This window comes from Palaemon carinicauda, chromosome 24 (assembly GCF_036898095.1).
Source record: "Palaemon carinicauda isolate YSFRI2023 chromosome 24, ASM3689809v2, whole genome shotgun sequence".
Classification (NCBI taxonomy): Eukaryota; Metazoa; Arthropoda; class Malacostraca; order Decapoda; family Palaemonidae; genus Palaemon; species Palaemon carinicauda.
Genome location: NC_090748.1, coordinates 108,301,508 through 108,317,946, shown reverse-complemented (window position 1 = coordinate 108,317,946; position 16,439 = coordinate 108,301,508). Strand labels below are relative to the sequence as shown.

Genomic DNA, 16,439 nt, shown 5'->3' with positions numbered 1-16,439 from the left:
CTGGTGAAATAATTTTCATGAGATGAAGCATTAATCACTCTAAATGTATTTGAAGGATTGTAAAATATCTGACATTACCCAACCATTACCAGCATCACTTCTTGATATTTCAAAGATGACAACTGAGTTAGAAATTTAGAAGCCCAAGTATAGAGAACTAGTTCATTCTTTATTACATGAATCTATTATTCATCATAAGGATTCTAGATTTAGTTGCTTCTTCCCAAAGAAACAGAATGACTTCGATCGAAAATATAAAACGTTTCCATTTTCAAGATTAAAGGTTAGGCCACTCATGAATGGAAGGGCAAAGGACGGTAACATCGCCTTTGCCCTTTTGAGCTGAAATGCCCTAGAGACTGACCATATTACCTATGCTCAGTGCCCAAGACCCCTCTCTGCCCAAGCTAGGACCAAGGAGGGATGGCAATGGCTGCTGATGACTCAGCAGATAGACCTATAAGCTCCCCCAAACCCCCATTCTTAGATCATAAGGATTTTGAGGTTGCAGCGGCCAAAGGAACTAACGAGTTTAAGTGAAACTCGAACCCCAGTGGGGCGTTCACCAGTCAGAGACATTACCACATCGGCCACCACAACATTCTCAATCAATTCAAATAACTACCATTTAGTGCAATCACTTACACTGACATTCTCCTTCTCTTCCTCTTGTATAGTTTGTTCCTGTCTGACTTCTTCTCTCCTCCTTTCCACCATCTTCTCGTCAACAGAGACCGAGCGAGTTTCAAACGCCTTTCTTATGGATGCCAACTTGGAGGGGTTTTCTTCTTCTGGTTCTTCTACAGCTTCCTAAATGGTTTAATAAATATCATTCTAATGGGTACAAAAGATGGATACATTCTATACATATTTTCTATTCTTCACGCCTACTTTTCCATACCTGATATGGTAAATAACATTACTTTGAAATTATCCCCAGAAGTTATTAATACTAGCATGAATAAAGACGTTACCCAAAATAAAGTTTGATCATGGTTAAAAAAACATAATTTAGCGATAAAAAACTTTATAAATTTAATCATGAAAAAAATTAATTATTAAAACCACACATTTAAATATAACCTGATGAAATACTGTACACTAAAAACAACTTGCAAGTATATCAAATCAAATTAAGACATCTATTTTACACTTTGGTTCAAGTTCAAAGTTCAAACTCTTTTCACTTGCAGTACTTTGTTCTTTAAAAGATAGTTTTTACATCAATGATATACACAATCTATCACCCAATAGTGATTCTGTAACAATGGTACTTACTAGATGGAGGAAAAACTGTCGTTTCAATAAAATGCAAGCAAGAAAACTACTGACTACTGAAATAAACAATAGAGAATCCAGACAGACATCAAGTCAAAAGCTGCTACTACTAAAAAAAAACAAAAGAAAAGGAACATACAATTGCTAAAGCATAATAAAAAAGTGACAAGCCAACACAAGAAAATAATAAGCTCATTATATACTGCCTACTGAGTCTTTTCCTTTTCCTTTTAAGAAGTATGTTTAATGCATACATTCACGGTACAATAAACGAAAAGTACAGTTAGAAGAATTTCCTAACTATAAAACAAATAAAAAGTATGACTTTCAGCATGCAACACTTTTATAATCAGTAGAAAAGAAAAAAATATCCTAGGAGCTGAACCCCGACTATAAATGTGCAGTTTTATCATAATTTTCGAACACTGCACAATGCAGATTTTGACGCTAAATGCATACCTTGGGTTCTTCTTTCGCTTCGTAATTTTTACGAAGCTGCGATATGCTTATCCCTCGAAGCTTAGTTGGCTCTTCTTCGGTCTCTATACATTTGCCACCAAAATTCCCATCGGTCTCCTGGATACATGGATTATAATATTCACAGTAATTAACACAAACGGAAAAGCCACGAGACCAAGTTTAAGAAGATGAAGTGACACCAAAAGACCACAGGTTATGTACATTTAAAATTGCACTTCCTAATTCATTTCCAGTATCATGCACATAATTACAGCTTATATCTCCTTGAAAATCTGATATATATGCAGAGGTAGCATTTAGTGCTCACAAAATTAAATGCATGCATGGAAAAATTAGGCAACTTTCAATACGTTATCCTCTGTCTTCTACTCAACGGGGAGAAAACCAAAATGTCAAATATCTAAATTCTTCTAAGGGAAAACTATTAACAAATGGGACGGAAAGAGAGTCCCAAACACAGGCATGCAACTACAGTCACTTGCCTCTTCGTTTGTCTCAAAGTTTTTACGAAGTTGAGCCAAGTTTTTCTTAACGGGAGTATCGGCAGAAGGATCATCTTCATTGGTTAGATTTTTATTTTCTTGGAGGGGGAAGCTGGAACGTAGAGCTGGTTTGGGTGTTGGGCTCGGTTTGGCAGGCATGAAACTTGGCTGTAACGTTTGGAAGGACAGTTGAAAATCCATCGAACAAGGAAGGAAAAACTAGACGGCAAATATAAGGAACTGGAACTACACAGAACTACAAGGATAAGATAAAAATTGCAAGAGCAGACCAGAACATGGCGTAAGGTTTCATAAGACACAAAAGTATCTTCAGTTTCTATACTTTAACTTGTGAGGTCGAAACAAGGCAAATATAAATGCAATTCCATCACACATGGATACAGAACATCAAATATCTTTAAACTACTACTTTATACTTTTTATCAGTGATCAAAAATACAGTACATAGTTTAAAAACAAACACTCAATTGGAAACTGGATTGTATTCTGCTATTAAATATTATTAGAAATATGCCCTAAAACTTTAAATACTACACATACAGAAATATAAACACTAAACGACACAGTAAAATATAATGTACTGTTTTCACATATCACATAATTCCGAATAGATTATTCCCCATGGGACAACCAAGTTTTTGTGATTCTTAAAGTGATGTACCCCCAGGACATATTCTTGTTTGAGGGTACACTCAGGAAAACTATTCTATACGTTTCCTTATTTCCTTTCCTGGCTTAGCTATCTTCCCTGTTGGAGCCCTTGGGCTTATTGCATCCTGCTTTTCCCAACTAGGGGTTTAGTTTAGCTAGTAATGATAATAGTAATAACAATATGAACTCTAAACATAGAATTATTTTCAAGTTGATTAGTTAAAACCAAAATACTAAACAGCAACTACTTTCAGGATAGTTCAGTAATAGCCAAAAATACAAGACCAGACGGACCAGTTAGCATAAAATACAACTACTGTACTATAGCCTTTAAACCCAATCCAAAATTATAACCCTTCAAGTCAGTTATATCCCCTTCTGCCACAGCATCCAGAAAGATATAATGAGATAAAATATATGCAACTATACATATTTTCATCATAGCAAAGAGCTGAAAACCACAAGATGTTTTACAACAACTCAACATATGAAAATTATTGAGTAGCAATTACTTTTTTCTTATGCCCTTCAATCCTACTTTGACAGTTAAAGTATTGAGTAGAAGTTGAAAACAAGGAAAGCAGTAGTCAGATACTGCTGTCTCATCAAATCTCCTCAATCTTTAAACTCATGTCTGTAGACCTACAGTATGCAATAAACCAAATAGAGGATAGCAGACGGGTACTTCCAAAGTAATTAAAAGGTCGATCTTGGAAAAATTTTCAAAAATACAATTCTTCTAAGATAGATTTGTATATATATTACTGGTTACTGTATTCATTATTTATTATTCCTTAATTGTAGCACAAAATAGTTCCAGACAATTTGGTTCCTCAAAAAAGATACAAAATAAATGACAGTCAGCCAGAAGTAATGAATGAGGAAATGTCACAGTAGAGCAGTGCAGATCCACGATTTCCCAGGATCATTTGTTCCTTGAGCTACGAGGAATTATAGGTTTAAGAGACAAGAGTTCTCATTGCATGTACTGTACTGAGTTGGTAAAAATAGTTTAGATTAGAAAATATATACAGGCAACCACAATTCCATTATTAGAATCTAGACTTTAGTGGGAAAGGTCAAACCATGAAGAACCTTGTAACTGGCCAATTACATAAACTAGAGGGGCACTCAGTAGAGCGCAGACCTCTGCCGCGGCAGCTTATTTCTCAACCTTGACTTTTGACCTTAACATGTATTAATTGGTGTGGATTTTCATACACTCAAATATGAACCAAGTTTGAAGTCTCTGTGACAACGAAGTCCAAACTAATGGCGGATTACGTGAATTGGGTATTTTGCTTAACCATGACCTTGACCTTTGACCTTGACCTTCCAAAATTAAAGCAATTCCATTTTTTGCATGACAGTTAATCCCTGCAAGTTTCATATCTTGATGATTAAAATTGACCACGAAGCTATTCACAAACAAACACACAAACAGGACAAAAATATAACATCCTTCCATCTTCGCTGGCAGAGATAATAAAGGCTTCTTGAGATTAAGCATCAGACACCCTTCTTTTAAAGGCATATGATAAAAATATATTAACCGACACAAATACTGTGCTGACAGTAGAAGTAACACTTAGGCAATCTGAATTTTGTATACAATTCTATGCCCTCCTGCTTTAGACCAAACAGGGAATACCACAGGTTTGAAGCTTCGCACTGCTTTAAGCAGCTCATGTAGCAAAGGATGTATTTACCCCTTTAGTTAGGGTGGGGGTAAATAATAATGCAGACGAGTCTATTGCATAGAGAATGCCATAACGGATATACGAAAGTTGTTAAGATGACGACAAACTTATGGCTTTACAGAGATGGAACCTCGGCCATACCAGGAAACCTGTGTTCTGTTGCTACCACAGGACCCAAGTAAAAGCCTGCCTACCTACCAGCGAGTCACAACTTTAATATAAAAGCCCAAAAAAGGTATAGCGCACCTTCATATACATGTCACTAAAACAGCCTCAACATTATAGAGAAAAAAGAAGTCGAAAGAACTTTGGTCTCACGGACAAGCACTATTGTTATAATCCTGTTTGCCCATATAAACTCACTTAAGTACAAATACAAAAACATAACCTTACATTTATCCAGTACAGACATTTTGATTAAGATATACAATGTGAAAAGAATTCATGAACAGTTACATAACATTTTGAATTGCAAAGAAGGTAAAGATGACATTTCAAATCTCATAGGAGTCATTTCTTCTTAAATCTGATCCAACAGAACACATACATTAGCAATAGCTTTCCTTTCCTTTGTTAGTCATGCTTTGCATAAAATATAGGCTACATAAAAAATAAATCAACCCTAGCCTAACTAGACTAAAGAAAACCAACTCCTACTTAATTATAAAGCCAAATTCCGACTCCAAAAAACCCAGCTACTCTACAGCCAAATTAAGGAAAATGGAGAAAAATAGTGGTTTAACTCCTCTTGCAGACTGATCTGCTTTATGGCAGATTTGAAGATTCCATACATGCATTGACCAGCGAAATCATTTGTTGACCTAACTTGTTTCATTGCTTTTAGCCATAAAAATGCTTTAAAATCCAATCTTTCCAATAACTAATTCTATGTATATAACTGAAACAACTAGTAACCAAACTGTAATAATAACGCAACAGTAATAATTTCCAAGACGATCCGAACAATAGCTTGTTTCACTTAACAATAAAAAAAAAAAAATTGCTCATGAGCTCTTATCATGAAAACAGTTAACAAAATCAAAACATTGGATGAGAATAAAAAAAAAGCACAAGTACTATTCAATAAGAAATCATAAAGAAAAACCTTATTACCACAAGACATAACTTCCTTAATTCTACTTCGCACATTTCATCTTTGTGGTAGGTAGATTCCTTTCGATATCCACTGGCTCCAACAATAGAAGGAAACGACGAAAACGGAAGTTGAGAGAAGTGGCTCTTCACAAATTCACAGAACCTCACATTTTTATTTGGATGGGTAAGTATCGTTACATCAACACACCTACCAGTATTACAATCTTTTTCACTACAAGATACACGGGCCAAAAAAAAAATTTTTAAACAGATCTAATAGTTAACTGTAAGGCATCTTCACCTTGTGCCACAGAACAAGTACAACAGTTCTGTTATCCAGCATATCACTACACCGAAACATCCATTTCTACTAACGTTAATAGAAGCAAATACCAGGGAAACCATCAATCAAAACCACCACCATTATCATAAAAAATGCAAAAATCCTCAGAGAAACACACAAAAGAATCTAAAGCACTACTAAGAGATATTAAAGCCATTAAAATCTTTGCCCTACCTTAACCGCAACCATTGGTTTTGATAGCGTAGGTCTCACTTCACTCACAGGTTTGCATTCCGTGCCATTGGATATCCGGGACCTCGGTGCCGGGACAGGTGTGTCAGCATCGGAAACTTTGGATTCTTCGCGCTTACTTAACGGACCTCGGTGGATCTTTGAGAGAAATGGATTAATATTAATCATACATATATACATACATATACCAAGACACTTCCCCCAATTTTGGGGGGTAGCCGACATCAATAAATGAAACAAAAACAAAAAACGGGGACCTCTACTCTCTACGTTCCTCCCAGCCTAACAAGGGACTCAACCGAGTTCAGCTGGTACTGCTAGGGTGCCACAGCCCACCCTCCCCCGTTATCCACCACAGATGAAGCTTCATAATGCTGAATCCCCTACTGCTGCTACCTACGCGGTCATCTAAGGCATCGGAGGCAGCAGCAGGGCCTACCGGAACTGCGTCACAATCGCTCACCATTCATTCCTATTTCTAGCACGCTCTCTTGACTCTCTCACATCTATCCTCCTATCACCCAGAGCTTCTTCACTCCATCCATCCACCCAAACCTTGGCCTTAACATAACATAACATATAAAAAAAAACAATGGAAATAATCCTTAGTTCTCTAATAACAAACTACATAGCAAATATCTGTACTTTTAAATCAGTATAATTCAAACAATATACAGTATTCATAAAAAAAATGGTATACAGCAAATATCTAAACTTTCAAATCAGTAGAATTCAAACAAAATATGCTGTGATAACAAACTGTGCAAATATCTATACTTTCAAATCAGTAGAATTCAAACAAAATATGCAGTGATAAACAACTGTACAAATATCTATACTTTCACATCAGTAGAATTCAAACAAAATATGCAGTGATAAACAACTGTGCAAATATCTATACTTTCAAATCAGTAGAATTCAAACAAAATATGCAGTGATAAACAACTGTGCAAATATCTATACTTTCAAATCAGTAGAATTCAAACAAAATATGCAGTGATAAACAACTGTGCAAATATCTATACTTTCAAATCCATAAAATTCAAACAAAATATATTCATAAAAAAAAATGGTATACAGTATCTTGATTTCCAATTCTTTCATGCGCCTTATAAACTTAGTCACAGAACTTTTCTACCGTTGTGCATTACCTGGAACTTGGAGTTCGGTCTCTTTGCTGGATCAAGAGATATATTCTTAACAGGTATGTTAGCACCGCCAAGCCACTGGGATATCGTCGACGAAGGCTCGTACCCAGGCGTGTCAGGAAATATGTCAGCATGGAACTCTCTGTATGTCTGAAGAAAAAATTAATTGGTTTTAGCCTGAACAATTCAGTGACCATAATAATATAATAATACATAGGAGATGTACTACAATAAGTGAGTAGTTACAAGTAGGTCAAATATAGTTTATATGAAATATTTACTTTAATGTTGTGACTGTTCTTAAAATATTTTAATTGTTAATTACATCTCTTATCTACTTTCCTTACTGGACTATTTTCCCTGTTGGAGCCCCTGGGCTTATAGCATCCTGCTTTACCAACTAGGGTTGTATCTTAGCAAGTAGTAGTAATAATAATAATAATAATAATAATAATAATAATAATAATAATAATAATACAAGGATTTCTCAACAGCTAGGGTTGAATTAATTATAAACAATTCTTGCATCTGAAGAGAATTCTCCCAATAAACATTTCTGCTTTTCAATGTGATGTGTGTCCTGTATTGTAGGGAATCATGGAAAACCAGCTTTTTCCCAATTCTTTCCATACACATGAGTTATAAAAATTACATTTTCCCCTCTATCTCCATTTCCTTCATACCCTTGACAGTGAGGCATTTGTTGACTAAATGCCTAATTTATAGCACAGAAAGAAATAGATATCTGAGGCTCAAGGTGAGGATGGCAGGTTCATCCTTGTTAAGGCCCTTGGACATGATTTGTCGTAAAATGCTAGCAGCATTTATAAATTTATTTCAGAAGCAGGTCTTCTGAATGCTATTTAACCTTTATAATATATTCACTTTTCTGGTTTTAATTGAATATTCCTTTAGTCTTTATTTATAATAAATGATATTAACGTCAATGACCTTCAATGTCATAGAACTTCAAATCATTCATTCCTTAATTTTCTTATTAATGACCATGGTTACAAGATGAATAGCTCTTCTCAAGAAACTGGCCAACCTCTTCAAAGCAACAAGGTGACCCAACATCTAAAGGTCTTTAGCTAATAACCTACCAATGTCAAGCTGCCACATATGTGCTGCCCTTACTTACAAAACAGAATTGATTTAGTTTTAAAACGAGCACCTTTATTCCAATTTGTGAAATCCTTTCAAAGGTCTGGGTTAGTCAGTCTTTCTATACACTAAATTCTGTGGAGGTTTATCCATGAAGCCAGTAGACAAAAGATAACTGAAGTAAAATGATGTCTGAAATTTAAAAAAAATGATAATTTGTAACTGGCACAATTTGGAATTACAAGTCCAAGCATAATGGTTATTCATCTTCAGCCATGTTTTCTAAAAGCTATGGACTTTAAGTTAGAAAGAAATTAATATCAAGCTAAGAAAATCATTCCCAGACATGCAACTGGATTAAGGTATAAGGTTCATTTTTGGATGGATGAAAGCTATGGCTCAAATTTTCCCTAAACGCATAGCCAAATCCAAATAAATGCTGTGTCTAAATCACAGCAATGGGTCAAGCGCATACTGTACCAATCTGCACAGAAAGCCTTCATTCTCCAAGTCCCAGTTTCTGAATCAGACTTTTTCTTTTTTAAAAAAAAAAAAAAAAAAAAAAAAAAAAAAAAAAAAAGTCCAATTAATTTGAAGTAGTAAGTCATAAAACCTATACTGCCCAGTAAGAAATTCAGTCTTATCAAGAAAAAATCCTATTTGCTTCATTACAATCCTACCACTCATGCTCGTCCACATTTGAGGTTTCTATGTCCCAAGAAAATGTACTCTGTTTAAAACACAAGATCAGATCCAGTACAGTGCACCAGTCATCTGGAGCCTTAATTGTCCATCAATCATCCGCCTTACCTTTTAACTTGGCTACAAACTTTTAACTGGCTCCACAAGGCACTAGAAGAGTCAAAAGTCCCAGGCCTACATGGCTGTGGGCTATGAAGTGTGAAGTAGATGATGAATAGAAAAGTATTGATTTAAAAACTTAAGATAGAGACGACTGGAGAAATCTAATTGAAACCCTTCTTGTCAATAGCCGTAGGAGGAGATGATGATGATAAGGTATATATTCTTGTTTTCTTGAAACTTCTACTTACAAATAAAAGCATATTACTTTACTGTACACTCTAAAGAAACTTTTCATCACTCATAAAAACACCCATAAGCTGAGATGACCTAAACTCCAGACCAACCGTAATCTCAGACTTACCATAGACTAAACTCCTGACAAAGTAGCCCCCCAAATATTCTTCAGTATTTTTCGAGTTTCAGTCAATATGTGGGGCATTCAGTTGCTCTGTCCTCTCTCCTAAATAGCAATTCATAGATAAACGAGAGATGGGAATGCGATGAAACTTCAATAATACCCAAATGAAAAGTAACTCATGTATGGCAGGTGATTGATGGGTACCTGAAAACCTAACTGGTGTACATGCCTTGCTATAACTGAATTGTTTTATCAAACAGTTTCATATATGGGGACATTTAAAGACCAAGAATATTTGCATATGCATGTAATAAGTTTGTATGTAAAACCTGTCTTGTTTTTTAAGAAATTAAGTATGGAACAACGCTGGTCAGATTTCTGTCCAACATCTGACCTCTTTAATTCCACATTGGCAGCTACGATATTTGTATCATAATGCAGGAAAAAAATGTCAACTGGAGATGTACTGAAGTGTACTTTGTTTTAACATGTGCCGTAATGCTCAGTACTTGCAAGGAAACTTCTGTTCTGTAACAGCCTATTGTATTATACTTATCTGATCTGTTCTTGTTTCTTGGAACAGTATCCAAAAGGCCTATTAATGCCTAGATAGAGTTCCAGACCTATGAGGAAGAGGACTAGTCATGGTTATAAAGACAAAGACAAGAGAAAATGTGTCCAATTTCTAAGGTAAAATTAATTCTCTACTAAAAACCAAAGCTTCCCTACAAAATATTTGAGATTAAAATAAAACATTTTTATTCTAATACTGAGCAAAGTATCATGCATGTAAATGCTTCATGTGTAAGAATGTATAACCAGATATAGGTTACTGATAATTTTTTAGAACTAAAAATGGAACTACCCTAATTATCAAATAAATGAATAAGGTTGTACATGTGGCCATAAGATTAATTTAAATGTTCATGGAATGAAAAGATAACTATCTTCGTTACTGACATTAACACTGGGAAGTAGAAACTAATCGATGTGGAACATTTTGTATGAGATCACATCCAAAGCAAAGATGCTTCCATTGCTTTGCAGAGCAGTGGCATGTGCAGTTGGCTTCCTGGAGTTAGATAAGGAATGAGTAATATCCTCTCCTCAACCTTGAACATTTTCTACATGACTTCTCATCATGACTAAGACCTTCGTCTCAACCCTTTTTCTATGATTTATTTCTCGAGGCTTACAGTTGTTAAAGTGTAAAACTACATTACGATACTTATCAGATATGTCTTCTGCAATTCATTTCTCAAGAAATTGTATTAAATTTAGGACAAGTTATTTATGGATAAAATAAACCCTACTTTGATTTGCATTCCAGGCACGGACACCCATTATTATTAGTTATTCGTTGTCCTCATTGTGTAGATCTAATTTGAATGAATATCTCAACCTAGCTAAGACTGCACTAAAGGAAAGGTATGCAAAGCAATAGCTAACTGCCTCCAAGATGAAATGAAAAGAGCTTGAGAGATCGAAAGTGAGACATAATTTTCTGTAAAACTTAATAGAAAAAGCAAAATCAAATTTCTAAACTCCTTTACTATAATTAACAAAACACACACTAAACAAAACATCTAAAGAAAAAGATTACATACTAACCTTTCTGGGTACTTGGTATGTTATTGGAATAATTGCATTTGAAGTAAGCTGTAAAAGTCGGTTTACTTCTCCGGACATGACATCTAAACCTCTCTTGGGTACTAAACATGCGCCTTTCGTCTGAACGGAGCCTGAAAAACCAATGGAGAGTACGTGTCTTTATTCTACGGTATTACATTTTCAGATATACGTAAACATGCATTTTCACAAATTTTAGAATAAATGAATGAACTATATATATGCAATCACATTCTATACTGCTGCACTCAGCAAGGAAGATGCTCTTGCGTCTAAATACGAAGAGCAACACTAACCGTTATGTTTCAGACCCTCCGTTAGGAAGGGTTCTTTATCGGTGACCTCCCAATACATAATGCTGACATCAGCTTTGCCAGCCAAAAACAGCATGTTCGTATCTGGGTCATATAACGGCATCAAAATACTGAAATAAAATATTACCGTATTTCAAAACAATATAAAACTTTACAATTCATCTTAAACAATGTACAGTAATTGTTTATATATTACAACAGTAACAAATATATTACCGTATTTCAAAACAATATAAAACTGTACAATTCATCTTAAAAAATATAATTGTTTTATAAATTACAACAGTAACAATGTTAAAATAGATCTGTCATATTGTATAAACTATGACGAGAAGCTTACGTCAGCCTTTTCAACATAAAAACATTCACTACAAATATGAATTTCTTCTTGATTAGGAAGATCATTTCACAATTTGGTCACAGCTGGAACAAAACTTCTAGAATCATAAGAACCATCTACAGTATGCCTTGCAAGATAAAATGTAAGTGGTATACCCCCTTAAGAGTCTATGGTGTCCATACATTTAATAATGTTTTGCTTTCATTTCCATCTTTACAAATAATATATGAACAATGTAGGTGAATCATATATTAACATGATGAATATAGGTGTGCCCATTGCACAAAGTCCCCACCTTTCAAACTTAATAGGTTCCACAAAGCTGTTTGTAAGTCAAATTGTGTTACATTTTGGCCTAGGGCAGACCTAACATACATCCAATGCCTATGATTTCCACCTACAAAATTCAGTAAATAGTCAGGTTTCATATGAAATAAATATCATGACCGCGGAGGTAGCAGCAGTAGGGGATTCAGCATTATGAAGCTTCATCTGTGGTGGATAATGTGGGAGGGTGGGCTGTGACACCTTAGCAGTACCAGCTGAACTCGGTTGAGTCCCTTGTTAGGCTGGGAGGAACGTAGAGTGTAGAGGACCCCTTTTTGTTTTTGTTTCTTTGTTGATGTCGGCTACCCCCCAAAATTGGGGGAAGTGTATGTATGTATGTACAAATGTTGTTTTGCTTACTGTAATACATGATGTGATATTTTCTTACAGCATCTCTTTTATCTTATCTTTATTACTTTCAGTTGGATTTGTGTTTATCTCTAAATGTTTGTCAGTGAGGGACCTCCTATGTACTTCTACAAAATCCTATTCAGAAAACCAAAAGAAATATAATGAGAAGTACAAAGTATGCTCTTAAAAATTCTTCTAGAGAAAACCAAAACATCTTAACATCCTGAACAAGAAAATTTGAGACTACTCACCCAGTCGAAGAATCAAAAGGCTGGACTTTATATGGTTTGCTGAAGTTACGAATGTCTCTGATCCTCACTTCCCTAACGCGAGATGCGTCCCATCCCGTCGACAGAATTCGCTCGGTGTGGCCAAGCCAGACGATGCGAGAATCCTTCGGACTTTTGTGTCCTTCAGCCTATGAAGAAATTTATGAATCAATAAGATATTTGGACTATAAACGAAACCTTGTTATACTTGAAAGTCTCAACACAATAAGAGTACATTTTCTCAATCAAATTAAAAAAGACACCTTACTATTCAAGAAAAAAAAAATAAAATCATGTTATACTGGAAAGAATAATAGAGTATATTTCTTCGATTAAATAAAAAAATTACACCTTACTATTTAAGAGAAAACAAAACAAAAAAAAATCATGTTATACTTAAAGGAGTAATAGATTACATTTCTTCAATTAGATTAAAAAATAAAACCTCACTGTTCAAAAGAAAACAAAACATAGATAAACAAATACAGCTTCTACAGACTAAGCCCCCTTAAAGCATAAAACACGTAAGAGTTATGTAATCTAAACACCTACCTCATAGGCCACTTTACTGGTTCTTGGATCAATGACTCGAACAGTTCGATCTTTGGACGATGTGACAAGGAGCGAACCGCTGCCATTCCAGCATAAGTTTTGTACTTGGTCTTCATGGCCACTGAAGCCTATGGTGCCGCATAGTCAAGGAATCAAGGCAAGAGGTTAGTAAGATACTCATAAGCAACAATCACGACACCAGTTAGCTTATGAACTCGGGCTATGTTAGAGAGTAAAACAAAAGAAGAATGTTATCAGATGCTTCCATAATTCCTAGTAAAAAAAATAGCATAAGGCCAAAGGAAAGGTCTAATGATTCAAAACAAAATCACACTGAAAAGCACGATTATGCGACGGTAAAAACGACACACTTTTTACAATTATTTGTCATCCACTTTGGAGAGATGAAGCCACAGAGATAATATATTTGTTGATAAAGATGAACCTAAAACTTTTCACACTACTTTAAAACTGATTGATATAATAGAGACATTTACTTCACATCAGCTTGGACTGCTAAACAGCGGAGAAAAGACCCACTCAAAGCAGCTGAAACATAATAAGGTGCTAGAAAGGTGCCAGTACTTCGAGTTATATCTCTGGGGGGATGATAGTGCTGTCAAAAAAGTTAAATGAGCTTCAAAAACAAAAAAAAAAGAATATACATAAACACCTAGTAGCTATCAGCAGTCACCAAGAAGAAGTCTTCTCAAATTTGCTTTGCAGTTAAAGCATAAGTCAAGCTATGGCATGTCTCCGCATATGAGAATACTGTACAGGTTTTACATTTAATCTGATCAAAATACTTACTGTACTGTAGCACAGACATCTACCACAGTTACCCAGGAAAATCTTAACTGTTCACACTCTAGACTGTTTAAAGGCTGCCAAGCTAAATATCAAGCGTAACTAGAATGCTGTAAAGGAAAACTATAGTTCACAATCTCATAAACAAACAAACAACTAGGATGAAAATATCTAGGTATTGAATAAAACTCACTGAAGAGCTCCTTTTCATGTTTGATGTCCCATAATTTCACCGTGTCAAAGTAAGCTACGCTCAATAGAAACTCTGTCGTGGGATGAAACATGACATTTTCGACTCTCTTCTCAAACTGGGGTAAGGAGTACTCGGCGTTCGAGAGGGACTCTTTCAATCCATTCTCGGGAATGTGCCAAATTCTTACCTAAAAAAAGAAAAAGAAAAAGAAAAAAAAGAGAAATACAATTTGAAAATTAGGAATAGACATGGCAGAATATTTTTTGGGGGAATAATTACAAAATATAAATCAATCTAATGTAAGTGATGCATATACTGTACAGAAGCTCCTCAACTTGAACTTAATTGGTTTCAAGTAGCTGTTTGTACGCCAAATTGTTTATATTTGTGGGTCGAATTGTTTATATTTGTGGGTCGAATTGTTTATATGTGTGGGTCAAATTGTTTATAAGTCAAATTTAGACCTACGTTAGGCCTAACCTGAATCCCATGCCTATGATTTCCCGCTACAAAAGTCAACAAATAGTCAGGTTTCATATGAAATAGATATCAGGTTATTACAAAGGTCAATCTGCTTACTGTATTACATGATACAATATTGTTTTAATACAGTATTTATTTATCTTATTTTTGCAATTTTCCGTTGGAGTTGAATTTGTATCTCCAAATGTATCTATGTCGAATGTTTATAGGTTGAGCCCCTTCTGTATTGGCACATACAGTATCAACCCATCTTATTCACAAATGCATATGCTACAACATTCAAAATTCACAAATGCATATGCTACAACATTCAAAATTCACAAATGCATATGCTACAACATTCAAAATTCACAAATGCATATGCTACAACATTCAAAATTCACAAATGCATATGCTACAACATTCAAAATTCACAAATGCATATGCTACAACATTCAAAATCCTTCCTTTTTTTATGTACGTTGTAAACGAAAAACTTGAGCTGACTAAAAAGGAAAGAAACAGGATACTAACCACAAAAGTATCAATGAATAATGAATAACTAACAAATAAATAATTCACCAGAAACTCCCTCACTTTCAATTATCCAAGTTTGTGATCCACACAAAATTTTATATATGACAGATCTATTCTAACGTTGTTACTGATCTTGAGATACTTTATATTCATTATTCATTACTTCTCTTACAGTTTATTTCCTTTCCTCACTGGGCTATTTTTCCCTATTGGAGCCCTTTGGGCGTACGGCATCCTGATATTCCAACTGGGGTTGTAGCTTGGCTGGTAATAATGATATTCTACAAAAACTATCTTAATTTACAAAACTATAAAGCATTCTTTCACATATTACTTCAGAATTTGAATGTGAAAGGGTTCTACATTCGATGAAAGACTCGGTCATCTATCAAACTCAAGGACTGTGAAGTAACCAACACTCGTACTGTAGTACTTACATTGGCATCTGTGGAGCACGTAGCCAGTATCCCATCATCAAAGGGGGAAAAACAAAAGTCTGTGATGAGGTCCGAGTGGCCGTGTATCAACGGAGTTGAGGAATCGACTCGGCCTTTATAGTCAAGAGGTACGAGGCCGAGACTTCCACCACCTGTGAGAATGGGATTACTTTCAATTCAAAATCGTTACTTAAGTCTCTTTAAAGATTACTTTCATTTCAAGACTGTTACTGAAGTCTCTTTAAAGATTAATTTCATTTTAAGAAGGTTACTAAAGTCTCTTTAAAGATTACTATCATTTCATGACCGTTACCAAACTCTCCTTAAAGATTAATTTCATTTCAAGACTTAAAGTATCTTTAAAGAAAACTTTCATTTCAAGACTGTTACTAAAGTCTCTTTAAAGATTACTATCATTTCAAGACCGTTACCAAAGTCTCTTTAAAGATTAATTTCATTTCAAGACGGTTACTAAAGTCTCTTTAAAAATTACTTTCATTTCAAGACTGTTACTAAAGTCTCTTTAAAAATTACTTTCATTTCAAGACGGGTACTAAAGTCTCTT

The 16,439-nt window shown here is 34.9% G+C and overlaps 1 protein-coding gene across 4 annotated transcripts in view; it reads right to left on the bottom strand.

Annotated features, from left to right (window-relative positions):
- The window catches only part of pod1 (coronin pod1), a 70,340-nt gene that overhangs the window by 33,176 nt on the left and 20,725 nt on the right, over positions 1-16,439 (bottom strand). For 2 of the 4 annotated variants that reach the window (XM_068348431.1, XM_068348432.1), the window contains exons 3-13: positions 15,875-16,026; positions 14,439-14,625; positions 13,439-13,566; positions 12,869-13,035; positions 11,582-11,709; positions 11,268-11,398; positions 7,394-7,540; positions 6,225-6,380; positions 2,241-2,408; positions 1,738-1,854; positions 646-810 (exon numbers count right to left, since the gene is read on the bottom strand). In XM_068348431.1, the coding sequence (XP_068204532.1) occupies positions 646-810; positions 1,738-1,854; positions 2,241-2,408; positions 6,225-6,380; positions 7,394-7,540; positions 11,268-11,398; positions 11,582-11,709; positions 12,869-13,035; positions 13,439-13,566; positions 14,439-14,625; positions 15,875-16,026 (1,646 nt within the window). Of the gene's footprint in view, positions 1-645; positions 811-1,737; positions 1,855-2,236; positions 2,409-6,224; positions 6,381-7,393; positions 7,541-11,267; positions 11,399-11,581; positions 11,710-12,868; positions 13,036-13,438; positions 13,567-14,438; positions 14,626-15,874; positions 16,027-16,439 lie in introns of all 4 variants that reach the window. The other 2 variants (XM_068348433.1, XM_068348435.1) reach the window with 2 other exon arrangements.